This window comes from Anabrus simplex, chromosome X (genome assembly GCF_040414725.1).
Source record: "Anabrus simplex isolate iqAnaSimp1 chromosome X, ASM4041472v1, whole genome shotgun sequence".
NCBI lineage: Eukaryota > Metazoa > Arthropoda > Insecta > Orthoptera > Tettigoniidae > Anabrus > Anabrus simplex.
Window position 1 is genome coordinate 120,822,372 of NC_090279.1, and position 20,568 is coordinate 120,842,939.

General features: G+C 38.3%; 1 protein-coding gene across 1 annotated transcript in view; it reads right to left on the minus strand.

Moving 5' to 3' along the window:
* Window positions 1-20,337, minus strand: part of LOC137503339 (zinc finger protein 134-like) — a 64,707-nt gene extending 44,370 nt beyond the window's left edge. The window contains exons 1-3 of the mRNA XM_068230895.1: window positions 20,322-20,337; window positions 17,659-17,788; window positions 9,357-9,452 (exon numbers count right to left, since the gene is read on the minus strand). Coding sequence (XP_068086996.1) covers window positions 9,357-9,452; window positions 17,659-17,724 — 162 coding nt within the window. The 5' untranslated portion in view covers window positions 17,725-17,788; window positions 20,322-20,337. The remainder of the gene's footprint in view (window positions 1-9,356; window positions 9,453-17,658; window positions 17,789-20,321) is intronic.
* Between the last annotated feature and the right edge of the window lie 231 nt (window positions 20,338-20,568).

Consider the following 20,568-nt stretch of genomic DNA (forward strand, 5'->3'; position numbering starts at 1 on the left):
ACTTCTGCTTTATTGTAGGTCATGTCGCTTTCTTTTCGTGTGCTGGGACAATTATGCTTTAATCCATTGATTAACAGATAAATTTCTATTTCTGAGAAGTTTGTGTTTGTCATATTAACTATGGCTGTTGAGTTGTTAAAAGGTGGGGTACTTTTTATTTTTTCTACATTCTTTTTAGGTAACTGCAGCTGAGTTTCTTTTAAGTGAGCAAGTTTTTCAAGTTTTTTATCTAAACTCGTTTATTTCCAGCAAGGTATCATTTAACTTGTAATCTACATGTAGCTGAAAGGAACTCCATTCTATTGGGGATATGTGTTGAGATACTGTTAAGAATATCTTGTATAACTGTAAATTTAATTGTGACTTCTTTCGATAAAATGTTTTGATTTTGTCCTTAAGCCAGATTTCATTGGTTCTATTTTGGGTTTTAGTTAAACTAGGAGCAAGTAAGCCTTTACTCTGAACATGTCTCAAAAATCTGGGGAAAAACTCTAGTCATAGGCATTCGTTTAATTAAGCTATATCTCGACTGATTTTACAGATCCTTACCTTTAGGTTGAGGTATTTATTTAACTTATAGGGAGCCTGGTTGGATACGACATTACATGTTACAAATCTCATGACTGGTCCATACTGAAATGTACATTAATTCAACAATGTTACAAAAGTTTATCAAGATCCATCTATTCAATACACATTGGGTTCTTAAAATTAAGATCAACATTTTGTCATACTAATTTAACACGACATATTTCACCCATTGCATGGGCATCATCATCAGCCGCGATCTCATGCCTAAAGGATAAAAAACAGGATCCTGATTACTCTAGTCAGTGTTACATAGAGAAATGTTTGTTAAAAAAGTGAGGAAACTTCTTGTAAGTTCATAAACGACAATTTACACACTTAAAATACGTCTAAAAAATATGAGTAAAATAATAATGGATAATGTTGGTGCAGACTTACATTGATATATTTAAAACATTTCTAAAATTAGCCAATCTGTCTATATTAACATGAACGATAAGAATGTCTATGGCTAAAATTATGGCCTCAAGTTACAAGTTCAAAGTACGAGTGCGGTCTGGTTTAAGGCAACTCAATTTGAAGTCTTAGAATGGTTACTATGAACCTTAAGTAGTTTAAGAATTGAAAGATGACACTGAATATTCTTGTAGGAAGCTTGTAGTATTATCATTGAGTGTACAGCTGTGTGACTGATGGAGTTGTTATTGTTATATAACCCGTATTTGTAAGGTGAGTCCACAGTCTTCTTATTTTTGTTGAAGACGTGAAAAAAGTTCACAAATCTGTGCGCCGAGTATGTCTGTACTAGCTGAAGTGATAGCTTCCTCTTGTACTTTTAGTCAAATGGGGATGCTCCTGCTTGAAGTTGGCTACAGCTTGAATTTTGAAATCGACTATTGAGGGATGTGTGGTGAAGAACCTGTAACGAGAGGAGGGTAGAAGGATTTTTAGGATTAGAGACCAAAGGTTTAAATTTGACAAAAACGCTGCGTATAATTTTACTTAACCCCTTGACTTTTCTGGTATTAACTAGTTGCCTTTGCAGCGTCAGAATGAATGACAATTGCACTTCATGTATTGTATCTGCATGGAATTGAGGGAAGGGTGTGTGGCAGAGGAGAGGACATGGGCGGAGTATTGAAATTATGCGCTGTTGGCTGTAGGCTGAACATTTACAGCGATAACGGCACAAACTTCTCCGGAACAGCTAAAAAAATCAAGGCCTTTCTGAAAACAACCCTCCAAAAACCAACTCTTCACACGACTGCAAGCATGGGATTGACAAGGGATTTCATCGGTCCTGCAGCACCACCCTTTGGTGGAATCTGTGACGCAGCCATCAAGAGTCTATTATATCACCTCAAAAGAGCGATGGTTTCTTATCACTTCAAAAATAAAGAATGGACCACACTTACAAAACATACTCACATCCTCTCACCAAATATTTTATAGGCGTGTTTTAATTGTATACATCATCATTTGTGAACTTACAACAAGTTTCCTCATTTCTATAACACACATGTTTCTCTATATAACATTTTGATTAGAGTAATCAGGATCATGATTTTTATCCTTTAGGCATGAGATCACGGCTGATGATGCCCATGCAATGGGTGAATCCTGTCCCATTAAATTACTATGACAAGGTGTAAATCTCAATTTTAAGAACCCAAAAGTGTAATGAAGAGGTGTATCTCAATAAAGTTTTGTAACAACCCACGGATTGAAATTAGAGTCCACTGTTCGTATTGGAGTCTAACCCTGTAAGCAAATGTTAGATTAATGTTGTGTAGGAAACTATCAACTCATATTAAGATTATAAATACAATCATAGTGGAATGGGAAGATTTTAAATTCTGTATTCATATCATCCCACTAATATAATTAGGATAGCGGAACACCTTCGACTACTTCATCCTGGCACTCAGCTCTCTGAGAGAAAAGTTTAAGATCTCGTCAGCAAGGGGGGAAGGAAAGAAGTCACACTCATGCATGTCTCAAGTATTCTAAGTTGAATGCAGATACCTCAGAACAATTAATACAAAATATACACAGGGTGCATGCAAACCCAACATACCCATTCATTAAAACTAGCAGAGACTCTGCCAGCCCAATACTCATGGAAAATGGTGTGAGTTCGAACAACACAAGACTGCCTAGCTACCAAGGCTGTCTACATAGATATGATACCTGATCTCACCACAGCATTTCTCTCCACACTTTACAGTGATAATGGCATGAACTACTTTGGAGGAGCTAAGGAAATCAAAGCTTTTCTGCAAAACAACCCTCAGAAAACCAACTCTTCACACAACTGCACGCATGGGACTGACATGCCATTTCTTCCCTCGTGCAGAACCAAACATTGGTGGAATCTGAGAAGCAGCTATCAAGAGTCTGATATGTCACCTCAGACGAGTGATGGATTCTTATCACTTAACCAACAATGACTGGACCAGTCTTACAGCACATACGTCCTCTCACCAAAGCTAAATGATAACCCTTTTGACACTTCTTACCTAACTACATCCCATCTCATTATAGGAGAGCCAATTACTACACACCCTGGTCATGATTATACTTCCCCTTCCATCACATCCTTACCCACATGGCTATTTACAAAGGGCATCACTAGGAAAGTTTTGCAATATGCAAGAACGGTTGGCTGGACACCCCTGTTATGGTGAGGGATGAAAAGAGGGGTGAAAAATGGTCCAGAAGACAAGAAGGCATGACCTTCACACCAGTTGTTACAAAGCAGTGGAATTGAAAGCAAGTTAAGATGTCAGTGTGGTCTAAAGGTAAATATCGCGCAATTATATACTACAATTTTGCTTGTGGATTAACTGATGACCACTGCTTAGTGGAAATTACTCTTGTGCTGGGAAAAGACTGTCCACATCAGACAACAATTTTCCGCTGGTACAAAGAGTTCCAGGGGGAAATTTTGGGGTTGAAGATGATCCTCGTACTAGGCGAACGTCTGAATCAGTGACTGAGGAAAACATTGAAGCTGTGAGGAAAATGTTGCAGCAAGAGATGCGGTTGACATATCGGCAGGTAGAAGAGACCTTCCACATCCCTGCACCAGCTATTCATTCAATTCTACATGAGCATCTACATGTTAGAAAGGTTTGTTCCCTTTGGGTGCCCTATTCACTTTCAGAGGAACGAAGTACACCTTAAGTGAAATGTGGACAAAAAATGCTAAAGCAATTTGAAAATGGGACTTCGCGTAATGTCAATAGCATCGCATCAGGTGATGAAACTTGGCTTTATTATTACGATGTCCCAACAAAATCCCAGAACAAGGTGTAGCTGTTTGAAGATGAGGGTACTTCTGTGACTGTGCGAAAGTCAAGGTCAGTGAAGAAAAGGATGATTGCAGTATTCTTCACTAAATGAGGCATCCTGACTGGGGTTGTGCTAGAAACACAAAGGACAGTTACTCCTAAGTGGTACAGTGAGACTTGCCTGCATCAGGTCATCCAGGCTTTCAAGCAGCTCCGTCCAAGTCACAGCTCAACACTTGGCTCTTGCATTACGCCAATGATCCAACACATCGTGCTAATGTAACAATTGATTTCCTTACCAGATCAGGGTTGACTGTGCTTGATCACCCTCCATACAGTCCTCTCTTGCCCCATGTGACTTCGCACTCTTCCTAGAAGTGAACTAAAAGGGCGGCGTTTTGCATCCGATGAGGAACTTCTGGCAGCATGGGATCAAGAGTGTGAAAATGTAACCGAAGAAAAGTGGCAAAGTTGGTTCAGTGACTGGTATCGAAGTATGGAGAAGTGTATTGAGTGTGGTGGAAATTATTTTGAAAAAGTCTAAAGCGTTCACCCACATTGGAAAACTTTCCTAGTGCCCTTTGTATTCAGCATGTAACCTACAACTTCTGGAAGAGATGGTCAAATGAATATATCGATAAATGGGCAATGATATATCCCATAGCAACATAGTAATACTGAAAGCAGACGACACACATGCTATGAAGTGGACAATGGCAGTGATCAAATGTGTACCCTGTTAGTAACGAATTTATTCATGTCATGATTGTTCAGATGAGTAATGGTGAACTTACAAGGCCTATTCACAAACACTATCTCTTACGGAGTATGAAAAAGAAAGGCAAGATAACTCTTGAATGGCTTATTTATTTCAAGGTTAAATAATATTAAAAGTCACAATGGACTAGTAACACCAGACACCACATTAGGAAGAATAAGAATGTTTTTCACTTGCCACGAGATGGCTACAATGTGTGTAGTATATAGGTGAATGCTCACAATAAGCAGGCATATCACCTGCAACTTGTATCTACAAATAATTGTATTATCTAGAAAACAATCTATATGTATAAAATAAGAGTTTTGTCTACAATGCTCAGAATTTGAAAAGAATGGCATTTCTGTATCGGTCATGTTCACAGTAACAAGGAAATGCACTTTTTACTTTTCCATAATTTCTGTCTGTCTGTCTGTCTGTCTGTCTGTCTGTCTGTATGCATGTACACACATCACGAGAAAACGGCTGAAGATAATTTAATGAAAATCAGTATGTAAAGTCAGAGGATGAGCCACCACAATCTAGGCTATAAATTATTTTATTCACACTGAGTGTACTTGTAGTTTAGGAGAAGGCCTAAAATTTAAATATCAAATATTTGTATTATTAGTGTTTTTATCAACAGCCCGCCTGGTGGCCATGATTGTTAAGGCCTTGAAGTCTGACACCGAGGTTAGCCGGTTCGAGTCCCATTGGTCAAAAAAATTTCACCATCAGAATGTTGGCCGGCAGGGTAGGGGAGGTGGTGGTATGCAATTTCTAATCACTAGATTGCGTGCCAATAGCCTGGATTAAATTCTGAACCTCTCCGCAGTGCTCATAGGAGTGAAGGCATATGACGCTGTTGATAGTGATTCGTCCATCGGATGGGGACGTTAAGCCTTGAGCAGACCCCTTGGTGCTATTCAACAGGAGTAGGCTACGTGCCAGCATTGGGTTTCACCCTCTCCCTACTATCATATATCACGTCATTCATTTCATCTCATTAACTCCTCTGATGAGGTTGACATCAGGAAGGGCATCCGGTCATAAAAATCCGCCACAACAGATTCATCTTACCTCATATCCGACCCAGTAGGGAAATGGGACAAGGGTTGGACAAATACAAACATTAGTTGTCTTATCAATAAATGCTACATAACTAAAGTTATATAGAATTAAATTTCCGATCATTTATGTCTTATACATTTTTACCGCACCGGCTATGATAACACAGAAATTCATGGATTTGTATTTTTGTTGCTAAGTCCATATCAATGCCGAGCCACGAAAAAAATGGGTTAACAGAAATTATTGAAAAATCAGTATATAGAGTCGGGGAATAACGAATTAGAGTCTAAGCTATAAACAATTTTATTCATCCGGGATTAAATTGTAGTTTAGGGGAAGGTGCCTAAAATTTAATTTGTAAATACCTACGTTATTGGTCCTATAGAAATGTAATACATGACAAAAGTTATGGAGAACACATTTTCTGATCATTTATGTTTCATTCAGTTTTACCGTTCCGTGTATAACAGGGGTATTTCCGAGTCGGAAGAAAATTAATGTGAATGCCTAAAATATCAAAAGCGCACAACATTGATCAACAATAACAATACATTGACCATTGTTTGCTGTGCGTACCGACTATACCAGCGAGACTGAATATTGCAGCGAAATATCTGGGGAGTTAGAAAACATTCTTATTTAGCATGCCATTCCTCTGGTTCATAAATTTTCTGATATTGCTGGTACGTAATACATTGGTTCATCATAGTATTCCAGATATTCGATCCCTACTCTGACATGCTGTTTTGAATGAGCAGTGTGCACATGTAAGGCAGAGGCTCACTTAGTAGTAGCTAGAATTAGAATTTAGGCCTGTTTCAAATTATAGCAAATTAACTAAATAACTCAAAATTCAACTCTGAAAAGAGCCGTTTCTTAAGAAAAGCTTTTTCCTCTTCACTTTCATTAAATTCTACATTCATTTTATTCCAAATCAGCAGTGAAGAGGGGGTTTCTCCTCTGCCTTGCAGGAAAAATTTGCTTCCAAGTCGGATAGATTTTTCCTCCACCAGTGTAATGAATTGAGATTATTTGACTCATCGGGTACTCCTAGGAAGCAAATTACTAAAAGGGCATAGTTTTTCCAATGAGACTCTCCACTACTCAACAACCCCACCCGAATAAAGACTAAGAGTGTTCACGGACCACGCCTGTCTGGGGCTTGGTCATCCGAGCTCCGGAACTTTGGACTGTTAGATCACCAGTGTACTGCTGTTTGTTAAAAGTGAGAAAATGTGTGGTTTTTTTTGTTTAGTCGAGTGTTTCATATGAAAGCATTCCTCTTAATTGCGCCATAAATACTGACGTAATTGTAATGGCCTATGTTAATTTCAGTTGGGGAAACCACGAAGACAGTTTTTCTGAGGATGTAAAGAGAAGGTGGAGAGTGCCTGCCATTATAATGAAAACTCCCCAACCTGATTGTGACTGATGGTAGGCAAGTGGGCCTACCATTACAATTAATATTCCCTAACCCAGCCTTCATATGAGAAAAGATGTTTGGTAACTTCCCAGTCGTATTTCTACGGTATTGTTAAGAACTATTCACTTTAATACAATCTTGCTCACAACATGTACAACAACATGTACACTACCTAATCTAGAATTCTGTATACAATATAAAATTCCATAGCGAAGCATGGGTAAATCAGCTAGTAATTAATATAATCAATAAGATTACAAAGGTGTTTCATTTGGAAACAACTAGTAAAATATACTGTAACAGGAACAAAAGATAGCTACTTTGTGTTAGAAAACATTTATGAAGTAAAAGTACTACTAGGAATGATACCAGCTTCCAAATGATGTAGAGTAGAGGTCTTTGGAGCAATCCAAACTGCTGCACAATTCAGAATGCAAGATCGTGAAACAACTTGAAGGTAAAGTGAAAATTAGTTAAGTAAACAGTCAATCTCATAAAAAAAGTATATTTACCATGTTACCATGTTAGTTGAAGAAGGGTATATAGAAGGAGAAGGAGAAGAAGAAAAGGAAATTAAATCTTGTACAGGAGGATTAGGTAACAATAAATTGTGGGGTATCGGAGAAGATAATAAAGAGGAATCTTCCCCTAAAGGGAAGTTATCCGAAAAACAGGCCATAATAAAGAACACAAAGACAACCAAGGAGATAGAAAATGAAAACACTAAAACAGAAAGTAGTCTGCTACCATTTGTTAAGATTTTATATCTTCAGCATAGATCAGTTAAAAAAAACACATTTTCTCAAAAGAAAGGAGAGGAGAGTCTCCCTCAGTAATATGACAGAGCACAATGTTTACGTGTCAGGCCAAGCAGAGCAACTGGAAGCGCGCACGAGGCAGTGCGCAGTTAGTCATGCAGAACACAATTCAAGGCCTTTCCCCAGAGGTATTGCGTAGTAGGAGCATAGGAATAAAAAGGGGACACCAAACAAATAATAAGCCCAAGGGATCAGGTTTTAAGAATCATGACATATATTGTAACAATATCAAAAGAAAGCTTATAAACACGATACATAGCAATTAAAACTCATAATCTTTGGTATAGGTCAGGTACTGGAATAGTAGACATGTTAGGAGATTAAGTTAAGAAAATAAGGCGTATGTACACGTGCTTTGTGAGAATTATAACCAGATGACAAGATTCAAATAGTTACAATGGTATCAATATCGTAGCAAGAACGTACCCTGAATATACTCAAAAAAATGTATTACTAGTGAAATGATACATTCAGTAAACATTTGGATAACAATGCGAAGAAACCTCCACATCGATATTACACAATATTTAATGCCCCGAAAACGAATTTCATTTAACTAGAAGAACAAGTTGACATTAATTTTAAAACCATCAAACAGAAGAACAGTTATGAAAATTCGCAGACCATTACTAATCTTTTAGTGCGTTATTAATTTCTCATAGAAGAAGGATAGGAAGCAAAAAGGGCATACACCGGTAGAAGGAGAGGTAGGGAAAATAAATAAAGAAAAACAAAACACAGCTAAGGGCATTAAGGGAACAGGTAGGGATCAGGCTGCAAAACCCCGTTGAAGGTTAAGTTCATTTCAACACACGATGTAAGGTTCGAGCTCACTTATTGGTCCACCAAGGAAAACTCCCCAATCATAGTTGTCAATGTTCACAGAAAAGAAGGAAGTGCTCCATAGTGTAAGTAAAGTCCAAAAGGGACCGAAATTTTCATAGCTTGATATTTATAACAAAGTCTGTGAGGAACTAGAAAGAATATCCACATGAGTATGTAAAATAAAACATGAGTCTGCTCACCCAGCGAGACGTAGAAGGTTCCCACACAGGTTAAATGAGTCAGCATGGACCAGCCGCGGACGATATAAAACTCCCACTGCTTACAATAGCATAATGCACACACCTGATCGCCGATCAAGGCGAAACGGCAAGTTTATATAGGCCGGAGAGCCAGGCGTGGAATGTGCGGGAACAATGATGACGTCGGGGGTGGCGGGGAGAGGAAAGCAAGCACACACACAGTCGTGAGGCAGACAAGGCAACAGATGGATGGTAAACGTAGCAGTCCAATGTCACTAGTGACGGATATGCATGAGGTAAGAAAACATATATATCGGGAGCACGTTACAAACATAGGACTATCAATCGTGTGCACTGAAATGAAGGGTCAAACACTGATATCTATTGAGCCATTTTATATTTTCATTACCTGACGATGGCTTATCAAATTATGTACATTACCTCAAGAGATTTTTCCTGCGCTGACCCTGGATCTGTTAACTCTGATTTAACTTCTTCTTTCAGAGCTATCACTTCTGATATATGTTCAATATTTTCCTGTGGAAAATAAGATATATTAGGTACGCTCATAACACACATCTACAAATACAGTCACCAAAAAATGAGCATATTAATTCATTAATTGCCAGTATTACAGTTACTTTCCAAATTTCACTAATGTTTAAGGAAGATTTCTACCAGCAGAGGTTTGTTATAACCAAAAGCTGTACTGAGGGTGGTGTTACTATTCTTGCTCACTCATTATGACAGAGAAAGGATGAGACTGAGAACAAAATATAAACTGATAAACATTTCCTAGCCACTTCAGAAGATATCCTACCAGGGATGGAATTGGGGCCATCTTGCACAGAATTTGGAAAGAAGCACCCATAGACATAAAACCTAAATTGTATGTGTACCGGGCGGTACACATCCACGTCGCTAATTCAAACTTTGCGCCAGTTGAAACTCCCCTACTGGAGGAAGTCTGAACTTTATCTAATGTGTTAATTTTCAAGTTTCTCAGAAGATGTCACTACTTGGAAATTTTGAAGTTTCTGAACTGGGTCGTTTTCGATGTATTTTTGTTTTGCCTGTAGTAAGAAGTGTGAACATTCTCTTCTAGAGGATACTACTGAAGAACTACAATGGTGCACCCTAGTGCGAAGTGAAAGAACTGTTTTTTGGAGAAATTTTTATTTCAAAAGTTTGTTCCTTGTTAAATTTCTTTCTGTTATTGTTTAAGTTGGCCGTATAACACTTTCTTTCCCCTTGTTTTGAATTTAGCCAATCCCGTATTTCTTTAATTAATTTATGACCAATCAGGTGTATCTTCTCCAAAGGGGATATGTTGCTTAACCCTAGCCAATAAAGTTTTTGTGGGAGGGTATTCTCATTCCTGAAACGCCTCGAACTTTCCGCGAGAGTATATAAACTGCTGATTTTCGGGTCTCCGCGCCACTTCTGTAACATCTTTCAGTGTGTAAAGTACGTAGCAGGGGGCGGGAAGCGCCTCTTTCTTCGGGTCTCCGCGCCACTCCTGTAACATCTTTCAGTGTGTAAAGTACGTAGCAGGGGGCGGGAAGCGCCTCTTTCTTCGGGCAGCAGTTCAACCACAAGGTAATGGCCTTTTAATAACTTCTTTTCTTGCTAGCTCAGCAATTTAACTCTCGGGGCAGGTCCGAAGCCTTTTCCATGTAACTTTCCTTTAATAATGTAAAGACACTCGGTGTCAATTCTTTCTGTTTTAACTACATATTGGGATAGAGAGTGCTTAACCCTCTCGAGCTCCCACTCATATTGCATTGAGGTGAACTTATTTTCACAACCTTTCTTCCTTAACGTAATGTAAATTGTTTCCTTCTATAAGTCACCTCTTTAGTATGGGATTAGCCCTTGCATTAGTGGCCTAGAGCCAGATTAGGTTTTAAACAAAATGTATTAGGAGTGCAGATCGCCTCCTCTCAAATTGGTATTTTAGAGGCCATGTAATTAACCTTTTCTCACTTAATAGGCCTCAGTAGGTTGGGTATTTTACCCCTGTGTTTATGTCTTTAGAGGACAGCTTGAAGGTGGAATTTCGTGTGGCCTTTGATAGGCTAGAACTTTGAGAGCTAGTTGCTCTTTCCAAAATAAAAATTGTGTTTTCTGCGCACCTCGAGGAGGCTTTACTGTGTAATTGGGAGCAAGTGCTCCTGGGCATGATTGGGGTCTTCTGCCCCTTTGTTGAATTCTGTATATCGTAAAATTGGGCTAATTGCTCAAGAATTGTGTGTCTGGCTCTCAGAACCCAAATCCTGTAACTCTGTAATTGTACATTCTCGAATAGTGGCTTTGCTACTCTGTACCTGCCATTCTTGTTATTTCTTGATTTTGCAAAGAAAATATAACCTTGTTAAATTTTAAATTAACTTTAATTTCGTAGCCTGAGACCTGTTCACCCCCGCACCTTCTTTCACCTCTGCTGTTCCACAGATAGCTCGGAACAGTATGAACTATTTTCATATGTACAATCATATCAATCACATCTTAAAGGTTATTTCAACTACTTACAAGTGTTACAACTGTTGTAAATCATTTTTGTTCTCAGCATAGAGTAGGTTTACAGACAGATTAAAATACCTTGAATTATATTGAAATCACATTCTCCATTCTGATTTGCCTAGCTCACAGGGGCTATATAAAGCATTAAGGCAGTTCTGTTTCAAACAGCATTTTTCAATGCTTCGAAGTGTAAAATAAAAGAATTAATATGAAAGAAGCAGGTTCATCACAGCCATATACCAGCAAAAGAAGTGATGTAGCCCAAAATCAAAGCAACAACAAATTAAATATTTTACTACTACAATGATTTTATGTGGTGTTCTGTGAAGAACTGTGGGGATGAGAACACCATCAGTGTACATCTGCAGTTTCAGAAGCTCTTTCATGGTCTACTCCAGAATTTCAGATTTCTCACTTGGATTCATAAAACCTTGCTGGCATTAAAGGGGTGGTGGGGAGGGACTGTGATCAAAAGCTCATATTTTAACCCTCGGATACTCGCGCGGGCTACAGGTGTAGCCCAGTCATATGTTTTGTTGTAGCACAGAGTGTATTCGTTGCTAGGAATGTTGATACTCTCTATAGCTGCCTGTAAATGTTGCAATTAACTAGTGACTGTGTTTCCGGCTTGACTAGGCGTGCCATTTAGGTGCCAGTGGTCTGGGCTACAATAGTAGCCCGCGCGAGCATTGCTGTTTCAGTGCTGACAACAGCCGAGCAAGGGAAACTTCGCTGCTCAGGTGGCCAAGTAGATTACTTTCAAATCAGACAGTGGTTAGATGAAAGTAGTGATAATGTTGTTAGCGGTGATAGTGACGATAGTGACGATACGTATACACAAATTACACCAAACTGAATCGAGCATTTTCCTGGTCATAAGGGAATTGCTGATGCTATGAAAACTGAACTTGAATGCTTAGAACTTTCTATAGATAGCAATATAATACAGATGAGAACCACAGCGACACATATGTATATAGGTGAATTATGAGACAAGTTTGAACGTGATCGTGATGCAAAATTTACCGATACTACAGAAATACCTGTTTTGATAAAGTGCCAAAATTCCTTAAAAACTCACAGAAACCCTAAGACAGTTTTTTAACCTGATATTGTTTTCATTTATTTACCATGCAAATATGTTCTAATGTAGGTATTTGGGTATGCATATATATAAATTTTAAAGCTGTAATTCTTTTATTTCTGTTTCCATGGCAGATTTCCCTTAGTGTGAGATGCAATCAAATTTTTCTTCAAGGGTTTTAATTTCGTCTTCTGAACAAAAGATAAACCTATGTATGGTCTTCAAATTTGGCTTAGAATATTAATATATACTAATACTTAAGGTATTATTACCAAAGAAACCTAAAAATAGTGCGTAGGAGTCATTCCGATTGAATTTCAGTTTGGGCTACATATGTAGCCTGCGCGAGTAACGCTGCGTCCATTCCCAGCGTGAGTGTCCGAGGGTTAAAATAAGTTAACGTACTAAAAAAGGTGAATTAAAGTATAAAGTTCTAGAATATACCAACTTACCCCATTCAATACAGAAGGAAGAGAACAGTAGCCGAACTCAGGAATGGATGAAAATGATGCACAAAATGAAGAGGGAAATAATGACAAAAAGGAAAGAACTTTTTTAATGTGCCGTAAGTCCTCAAAGTGTCTGTGCCCACTAAGAAGGGGCATATTAACTCTTATACTGCGCTATTTTTAAAAAGAACACTTTCAGAAAAATTTAATATCTTTCGTATTTTCCAATTGAACTGAAACATAATTTTTTTTTAAATATTAGTGATATTCAACACAATCGCACCATTTTTTACTCAACTTTGGCAAACTAGCAGTGACATTTGACCTTGAAACACACATTACTGTGATACATCTTGAAACATGGAACTGGAGACATTGCAGGCGGTCCAGGGCAATTACTGCACAAAAAAAATGTCAGTTTCCTCTTGCACAGTCCCCTTCCTTTCTTTGAACAGTTTGCTGGTAATAGGGAACAAACAACACAATTAGGTTTGTGACTCTTGTCCTGCTGCTGCCCAAGAGAGTGCCTCTCAGTCAGGAGAGCTTGAGGTATGTAATCAGAAGGTCTTCCTTGTTTAGCCAGCGGACTGTGCTGATACTCTCGTAGAAGTCCCATTATGGCAGATTTTCTGCCCTTTTTTTTGAAGCTTAATGTACAATATTCCTCCATTTGTTAGTGCAGTTTCAATAAGAAATTTTTTTTTTGCTAGGGGATTTACGTCGCACCGACACAGATAGGTCTTATGGCGACAATGAGAAAATAATACAAGACCTGATACCACTTGAGTTTCCTGTGTACAAATGCACAGTTTTCGGTAGATTAAATTTATCAACACCGTTCACAATTAACTTGGGTTTATCAACAGCTACGTAGCCACTCTCACCTTTTTTTCAACTCTTTTGAATCTTCACAATCTCAGATGTGTGAACGGTTGATAACATGTTTACCCAGCCAGTATCTTACCATGTGCACACTAGCATTTCTTTGGATGGAAGATGCCAGAACTTAGGTTTTTGCCTTTTCTTCATTTTTGGGGTTTTCTTCTCATGAGATAGTACTCTGCAGTTACATCTCACTGTCCCTTAGGCACCTATGTTCTTCTCAGAAAGCTGGGTGAAAAGCGCTGGTATTGAAAAAAAATTGACCACATACACAATTCTGCCAGTATTATCAAAACCCTCTGTCAGGCTTCTTACCATTTTATCTCCCAAAGTTTCCACAGGCACTGACTCTTCACTGTCCTTTAATACATTAGTCTGAAACTTACAAAGGTAACCTCTTTTACTGTCGCATAGTGACCACAAATTTACACCCCATTTTGTCAGTGGCTTTGAAGGAAGGCATTGCTTACACCACAGCCTTTCCATAAACTTCAGCATAGACTCATCAACTGATAAGCATTTTCCAGGTAAAGCACGCTTCAGGTATGAATTTTCTACAATAAAAATGACAGGTCTTATCTGAATAATGGATCATAACCAGGTGACCCCTTAGCAATGCGGTTTTCATTGTTATCGAAATGTATAAAGCTTCAAAGAAGGCAGTACTTGTCTTGCGACATCACTTGGCCAAAATTAGGCATAGCAGTAAGCCAATATTGTTCAGAAAAGTCAGCCTGTAATGTTGATTTACGCCACAATCCCATCCCAATATTAATAGCCACCATTGCCTGAATATCTTCTATTGTGCATTCAGTCCATCGATTATACCTCGAAAGAGGAGGAAAATCAAATGATTTATCTAAACACTGCTAAGCATATCTGTTTGTTTCCATTGCTGTATGCTCAAACACTGAACGTGACTTAAACTGAAGAACTGCCTTGTATGGGTCATCAAAATTCGAAACTTTGCCCACCAGACCGATACAAAATGATGATCTGCCTTGTTGGCACTTTCTTCCGAACAATCACTATGCACATCATCACTTGTTTCATTGTCCAAATTTACTGAACAGTCTGAATCATAATCAGCCACTAAAAGATTGAAGATTTCTTCACTGTCATTACAAATGTTGTTCCGTGCGCTCACAGCAGCTGAGTGAAGCCTGCTATTGGTGAGACAGCTGACAGGAATGTTGACGGGCAGGCAGGTGAAAGATAACAAATAAACATACGTCCAGTGTTGGCGGCAATGTTTTCAAACAATGCTTAGTACATAGTCAATACATGACTATATATATATAAGTATCCTTAAATGCACCTTTATTAAAGAAGCAAGCGGAAACTAAAGCAGGAAAGTACAAAATCGACAAAAGTCGATTACCGTAACAAATTCTATAGTGAAGTAAGTCAACAGAAGTCAACTTTTGCAGCTAAAGATTTAAAGAGAATTTTCTCAGAATAATTCAACATACAGTTTGACCTGTATTTGAAGAATAAAATGTGATAATCACCATTCTGCCTTTTTAAATGAATTCAATGTCTGAGCAAAGTACTTATTTTGTGAGAACGCACATTTAGATTTTTAGCCATTTTACCTCTCGTATGCCATAAGCAAATTTGCTCTTTCCTTAACATACATATCTGCCAGCACATTGTGGTTGTAAGGGTAAAACAGAGTAATCACACCTGTGTTTATATTTTGTTTAGCAGACTGGTGTATCCAGTCTCAAAAACAGTGACGACAGACTTGTGATTTAACTTCTTCTACACTAATTATGATAGGAGTATAATTTTTAACATGTGGTGCTAATGGTGGTGCAGTAGTGTACAATGGGCCAACCGTCTTCTATTATAATCACAGGGGAAAAATAGAAGATGTGTAACCCCTAAACCAACGTAATTTCAATACTGACAATAAAAAGTACAGATTAATCCAACCCCAACCTGAACACACTCAATACCAGTTTCCAATATTGGCATACATTTCTTTAACATAATTTTCATATATGTACAAGTTTGACACAGTAGTGTTATTACAAATATTAAACCTAGAGTTCTTGATCAGGACTGCGCTCATATACCAGGTTCAAGTCTAACACAGAACATAACAAGAAATATCAAAGGAAGAGGTCTTGAACAGCAGTACACTCACATCTTGGATATGTTCAGACACCATTCTCTTCTGTAGAGCCTGTAACTCAGAACTCAGGAAGTAAACAGTTATTCTGAGAATAGCGCTTATTAATTGCAGAATTTTAGCTTGAAGCAACTATTGGGCAATATCTCACCTGTAAATTAGCAGTTCACAGTGTTTGCAATAGATTATCACTGTCAAGTCACAGTTATTCATTGAACTTCTGTCTTCCAACATTCAAAGTTTTCAAAGACTCTGAGGTGCAAGAATGATGTGCAGGAATTCACTTTCTTGCCAGTAAAACTACAGACATGTGCTGAGATAATTCAGCTTCTTCAAATACCTCTAGACCGAACCTGAATCACACTCGCCGACATGAAATTAGCATCAGTTTAGCCTCTGAGCTATGAGACGAAGGGCCACTGAACTGAAAGCCACACACTCAGACAATTGCAATGGACTGTAATTTGAGTAGCAACAGATAGAGCAAGAAAAGAAGATGAAAATATCTTACATCTTTTCCTAAATTTTCTACTGCATCTCCGCCTTCATCAGGGTGTTTTTCTTTAGACGAGCTATACTCACAGTAAGTTTCCAAGGCAGAATTATACTACGTGCTCACCAACATTAGTGTCATTGTAAAGAAGTTCAAATTTTCTCCATGAGAGCCATGGACATACTGGCCACAACCTAATTCAATCTAGCACCCACCATTTTCCATCACTTCAGCAACTACTGGCACTGCAATTGGCTGAAATGATCGGAATTATGTCAGTCCCACAAGGATTCCATTACCAAACCATGCAGAATCAATACATAACCACACACCCTCCTGAAATCCATTTCAATAGCCAACAGAGGAAATCAGTTAACAACAGACAGTCAGTCAATGGATGCTTAACACATGAAATGCTCTGAAGCCTCAATCCTGAGACACTGCTATTCACAACTTTGCCACTAGCTTGACCTAACCAAGGCTCCTTGTCCGGCCCCGCGGTTTAAGAGACAACGGGTCAGCTCTGTCACCCGGCGGCCCCGGGTTCGATTCCCGGCAGGTCAGGGGTTTTTAATTGAAAATTATCAATATCCCTGGCCTGGAGACTGGGTGTTTGTGTCATCCTTAATGTTCATTTCCTCACATTCAACATTTTACACTTCCACCATTTTCAAATACACACAGGTTCACAAAATATGGTGCAAAGGAGGGGCAAAAGATCTTCATAGGTCGACGCCTTGAATAATAGCATTTTGAAAATAATACCAAGGCTCCTTCAATATCAAGCCCTCAAGATTGATTCAACTAGCTTCATGCCACCATCAAACATAGAATGCACTGCCATCTCCCTAGTAAATACTAAAGGCCAACTGTCCACTCGGCGGCCCTTCCTTGTCCCACGAACAATGTTTCTGTCACTAGTTTGACCCACAGATGTACACCAATACTGTGGATTGTAGTTCCTAAGAGTTGGCAGCTTTGTGTAGTGCGTTGTGGCATATTTCCAGACAAAGAAACAAAACAGAGTCGTACTACACCTAGATGCCCATGCAGCAAATGGTGACTGCTGGTGTTAATGTTGGGTAAGCACATAGTAAATGTTGCCCCTGCCAAACTTATTCAACTACTAAGGGTTAAATTCTGATCTTTATAAAATTATCTGGAATGAGACTTACAAGTGATGCATTTGTTGTTTCTTCAAGCCAGGCTGGTTCCTCTTTGATCTTAACTTCTAGGTCCATTTCACACTGCAATTGAAGTAGTTGGAAGGTACTGGGGTTGCTGATTCTTTCCAATGACCTTACACTGAAACACAGGCCAGATAAATATATTACCTTATTGCAGTCATTGCTACTTAGGTTATTTGTCAACAGACTAAGCAACAAGCTTGTAATTTTACATGACTGTCAATATTAGGATCATACCAAAAAGACCCGAAATTTTACATGACTGTTGATGTCATGATCATACCTATAGGACCTCAAATTTTCTATGACTGATACTACGATCATAGCCAAGGACCTCCAATTTTATATGACTTCTAATACAGTGATCACTTCCATAGGATATCTAATTTAACATATCTGTCGGTATCAAGATCATAGTCAAAGGACCCCTAGATTTACACGACACCTTATATCATACTCATAGCTACATAACATACACTTTTATATGGAACTGAAAACACAGTAAGATGACTCTTCCTTTTAAAAATCCAATGTACATTAATTGTGATCAAAATGCACAAAATTTCTTGAAAATTCAGAGACTATTCCATTTGCATATCACTCTAATCACCGGGTCCATATCTTGGAATCTTTGTACCATGTGTATCCTCTGCACTCGCTTCAAAACTAACAGAACAAGTTCACAGTACCTTGAGATTTGTTCTATAAAATTCTACCCTCCTAGAATCAAATTCTCACAAAATGTTCTCTTCTCGTCAAGCTGATTCACTATATCTTTATTTGAGAAATGTTCTACCTATCTGATCTTCAACAACTTCCGATAACACGGCATTTCAAAGGCTTCAACTCTGTTTATCTTGGCACCAGTTATTATCCATGTTTCACTTCCATACCGTGCTGTACTCCACACTCAGTGCAAAAATAATAATAATAATAATAATAATAATAATAATAATAATAATAATAATAATAATAATAATAATAATAATAATAATAATAATCGTATGGCCTCAGCTACCGTGTGCAGACATTTCAAGATGACGCCATCAGGCTGTCTGCTCGTCAATTTCGACGTTCCGTTTTACTCTAGCCCTCCACTAGATGGCAGACCGAGTAAACCGAAACTCTCTTGGGCGTCTGTGGCTGAGATTTAATGAATTTTGTCGGGTAAACACCAAATGTGTCACCAGAGATCTTTTACATGCCGACATCGTACGACATGGAGTGTCGAATGGACTTTTTTCCGCCCTTCAAAAATCCGACTACCTCAGCCGGGTTTGAACCCGCTATCTTGGGATCCGCAGGCCGACACTCTACCGCTGATCCGCAGAGGCAGCAAGTGCAAACATATTTTTTTTTAAAGTTTTTCAATCCGTTGAAACTAAAGAACATTATGCAGAAGAAATATGAGTTTTGGCGGGATTTAGTGATGACATTTATATATATTAAGGAGGCATATGACCGTGTAGCTCTGCAAGTGGTCTTGGATGCAGTGATAAAAAGATGACAGGGAGAGGAGAAGAAGCAGTTAGCCAAAAATGAAATATGAGTAGATAATGTGTGAAGACTACGATAGGACAAAACAAACTGGTTCAGAGTAGGAGGAGGACTCAACAAGGATGTGTATTATCCCCTCTACACTTCATTACAGTCATGGATGAAATCCACAAGAGTATACAACAAAAAATGGGAGCCAAGCCGGCAAACGCCTTGCTCTTTGCAGATGACATTGTAATATGGGGATAAGGTGAAATGGAAGTACAAGAACATGTTACTGTATGGAATCACAAGATAGAGAAATATGGAATATAAATAAGTGTGGAGAAGTGTACGATAGTAGTGGTGACGAGAGGTAATAGAGAAGGAAGTGGGAATGTTGAAGTAAATGGAAGACCATTAGAAGTTGTGGAAAGCTTCAAGTATTCGGGAAGAGTATTTCAGAAGATGGGAAAACAGTTGAAGAAATTGGAAAGAGAACTGAACAAGCCAATGGGATTTTACCACTGTTTGAGATGTATAGTCAGAACTGGGACATCCCAAAGGAATACAAGAATAATTTGCGCCCGATGTATTACACAACAATTTTGACATATGCAACAGGCACGTGGAAAACCTAAACAAAACAACTCTCCACATTTCATAACCTTATACCATGATTCGCAGCCTACAGTGTAAAGAAATACTGAACATTCACAGCGTCACATTTAAATTGCACACAGAAGTAAACAACACATCAACACAATAATTAAAATTATACACTACATCTTGTCATTTCTTTCTGAAACTACCATCTGCATTTCTTCATCTGAATAGCTCTTCAGAAAAAATCCTCATTCCACTAAATTGAAATAGGGCCTATATCATAAATATTGCTACAATATACGAGGGTTAGACTTGCTGGCAATTGTAACGCAAAAGCCTACGAGTTTACAATGAGGGGGCTAGTTATACGGGTATACATTTTTAATGCTTAAGTAAAAATGAAATTGAAGAAAATTAAAAATAAATTAAATATTAAATTATTAAATATTATTATTACATATAAAAAAGATGTAGGCTAGAATGCTGAAACTGAGAAAGATTAGTATTAACTTATTACGGTTCACAATTGAAATCTTTTCAAAAGTAAATTATTGGATCTTGAACATTACCGGCAATATGTTAGGGGTTGCGGACACAGTGCAAAATGATAGAAATCACAATTCCTCAATGAAGAAAATCTGTAACACAACTAACGGAATAAGCTGTACAACCACATACCTACCACTTCGAAACAAAACCGGATATTTGAACGTAGTTTAATCACTTAAACGCTTGAAGAACAAATTTGATATAAATGATTCAGTATAACAGGCTGCCACCTCCGGAGCGTAACGGTTAGTGTTATTAGCTGCCGTC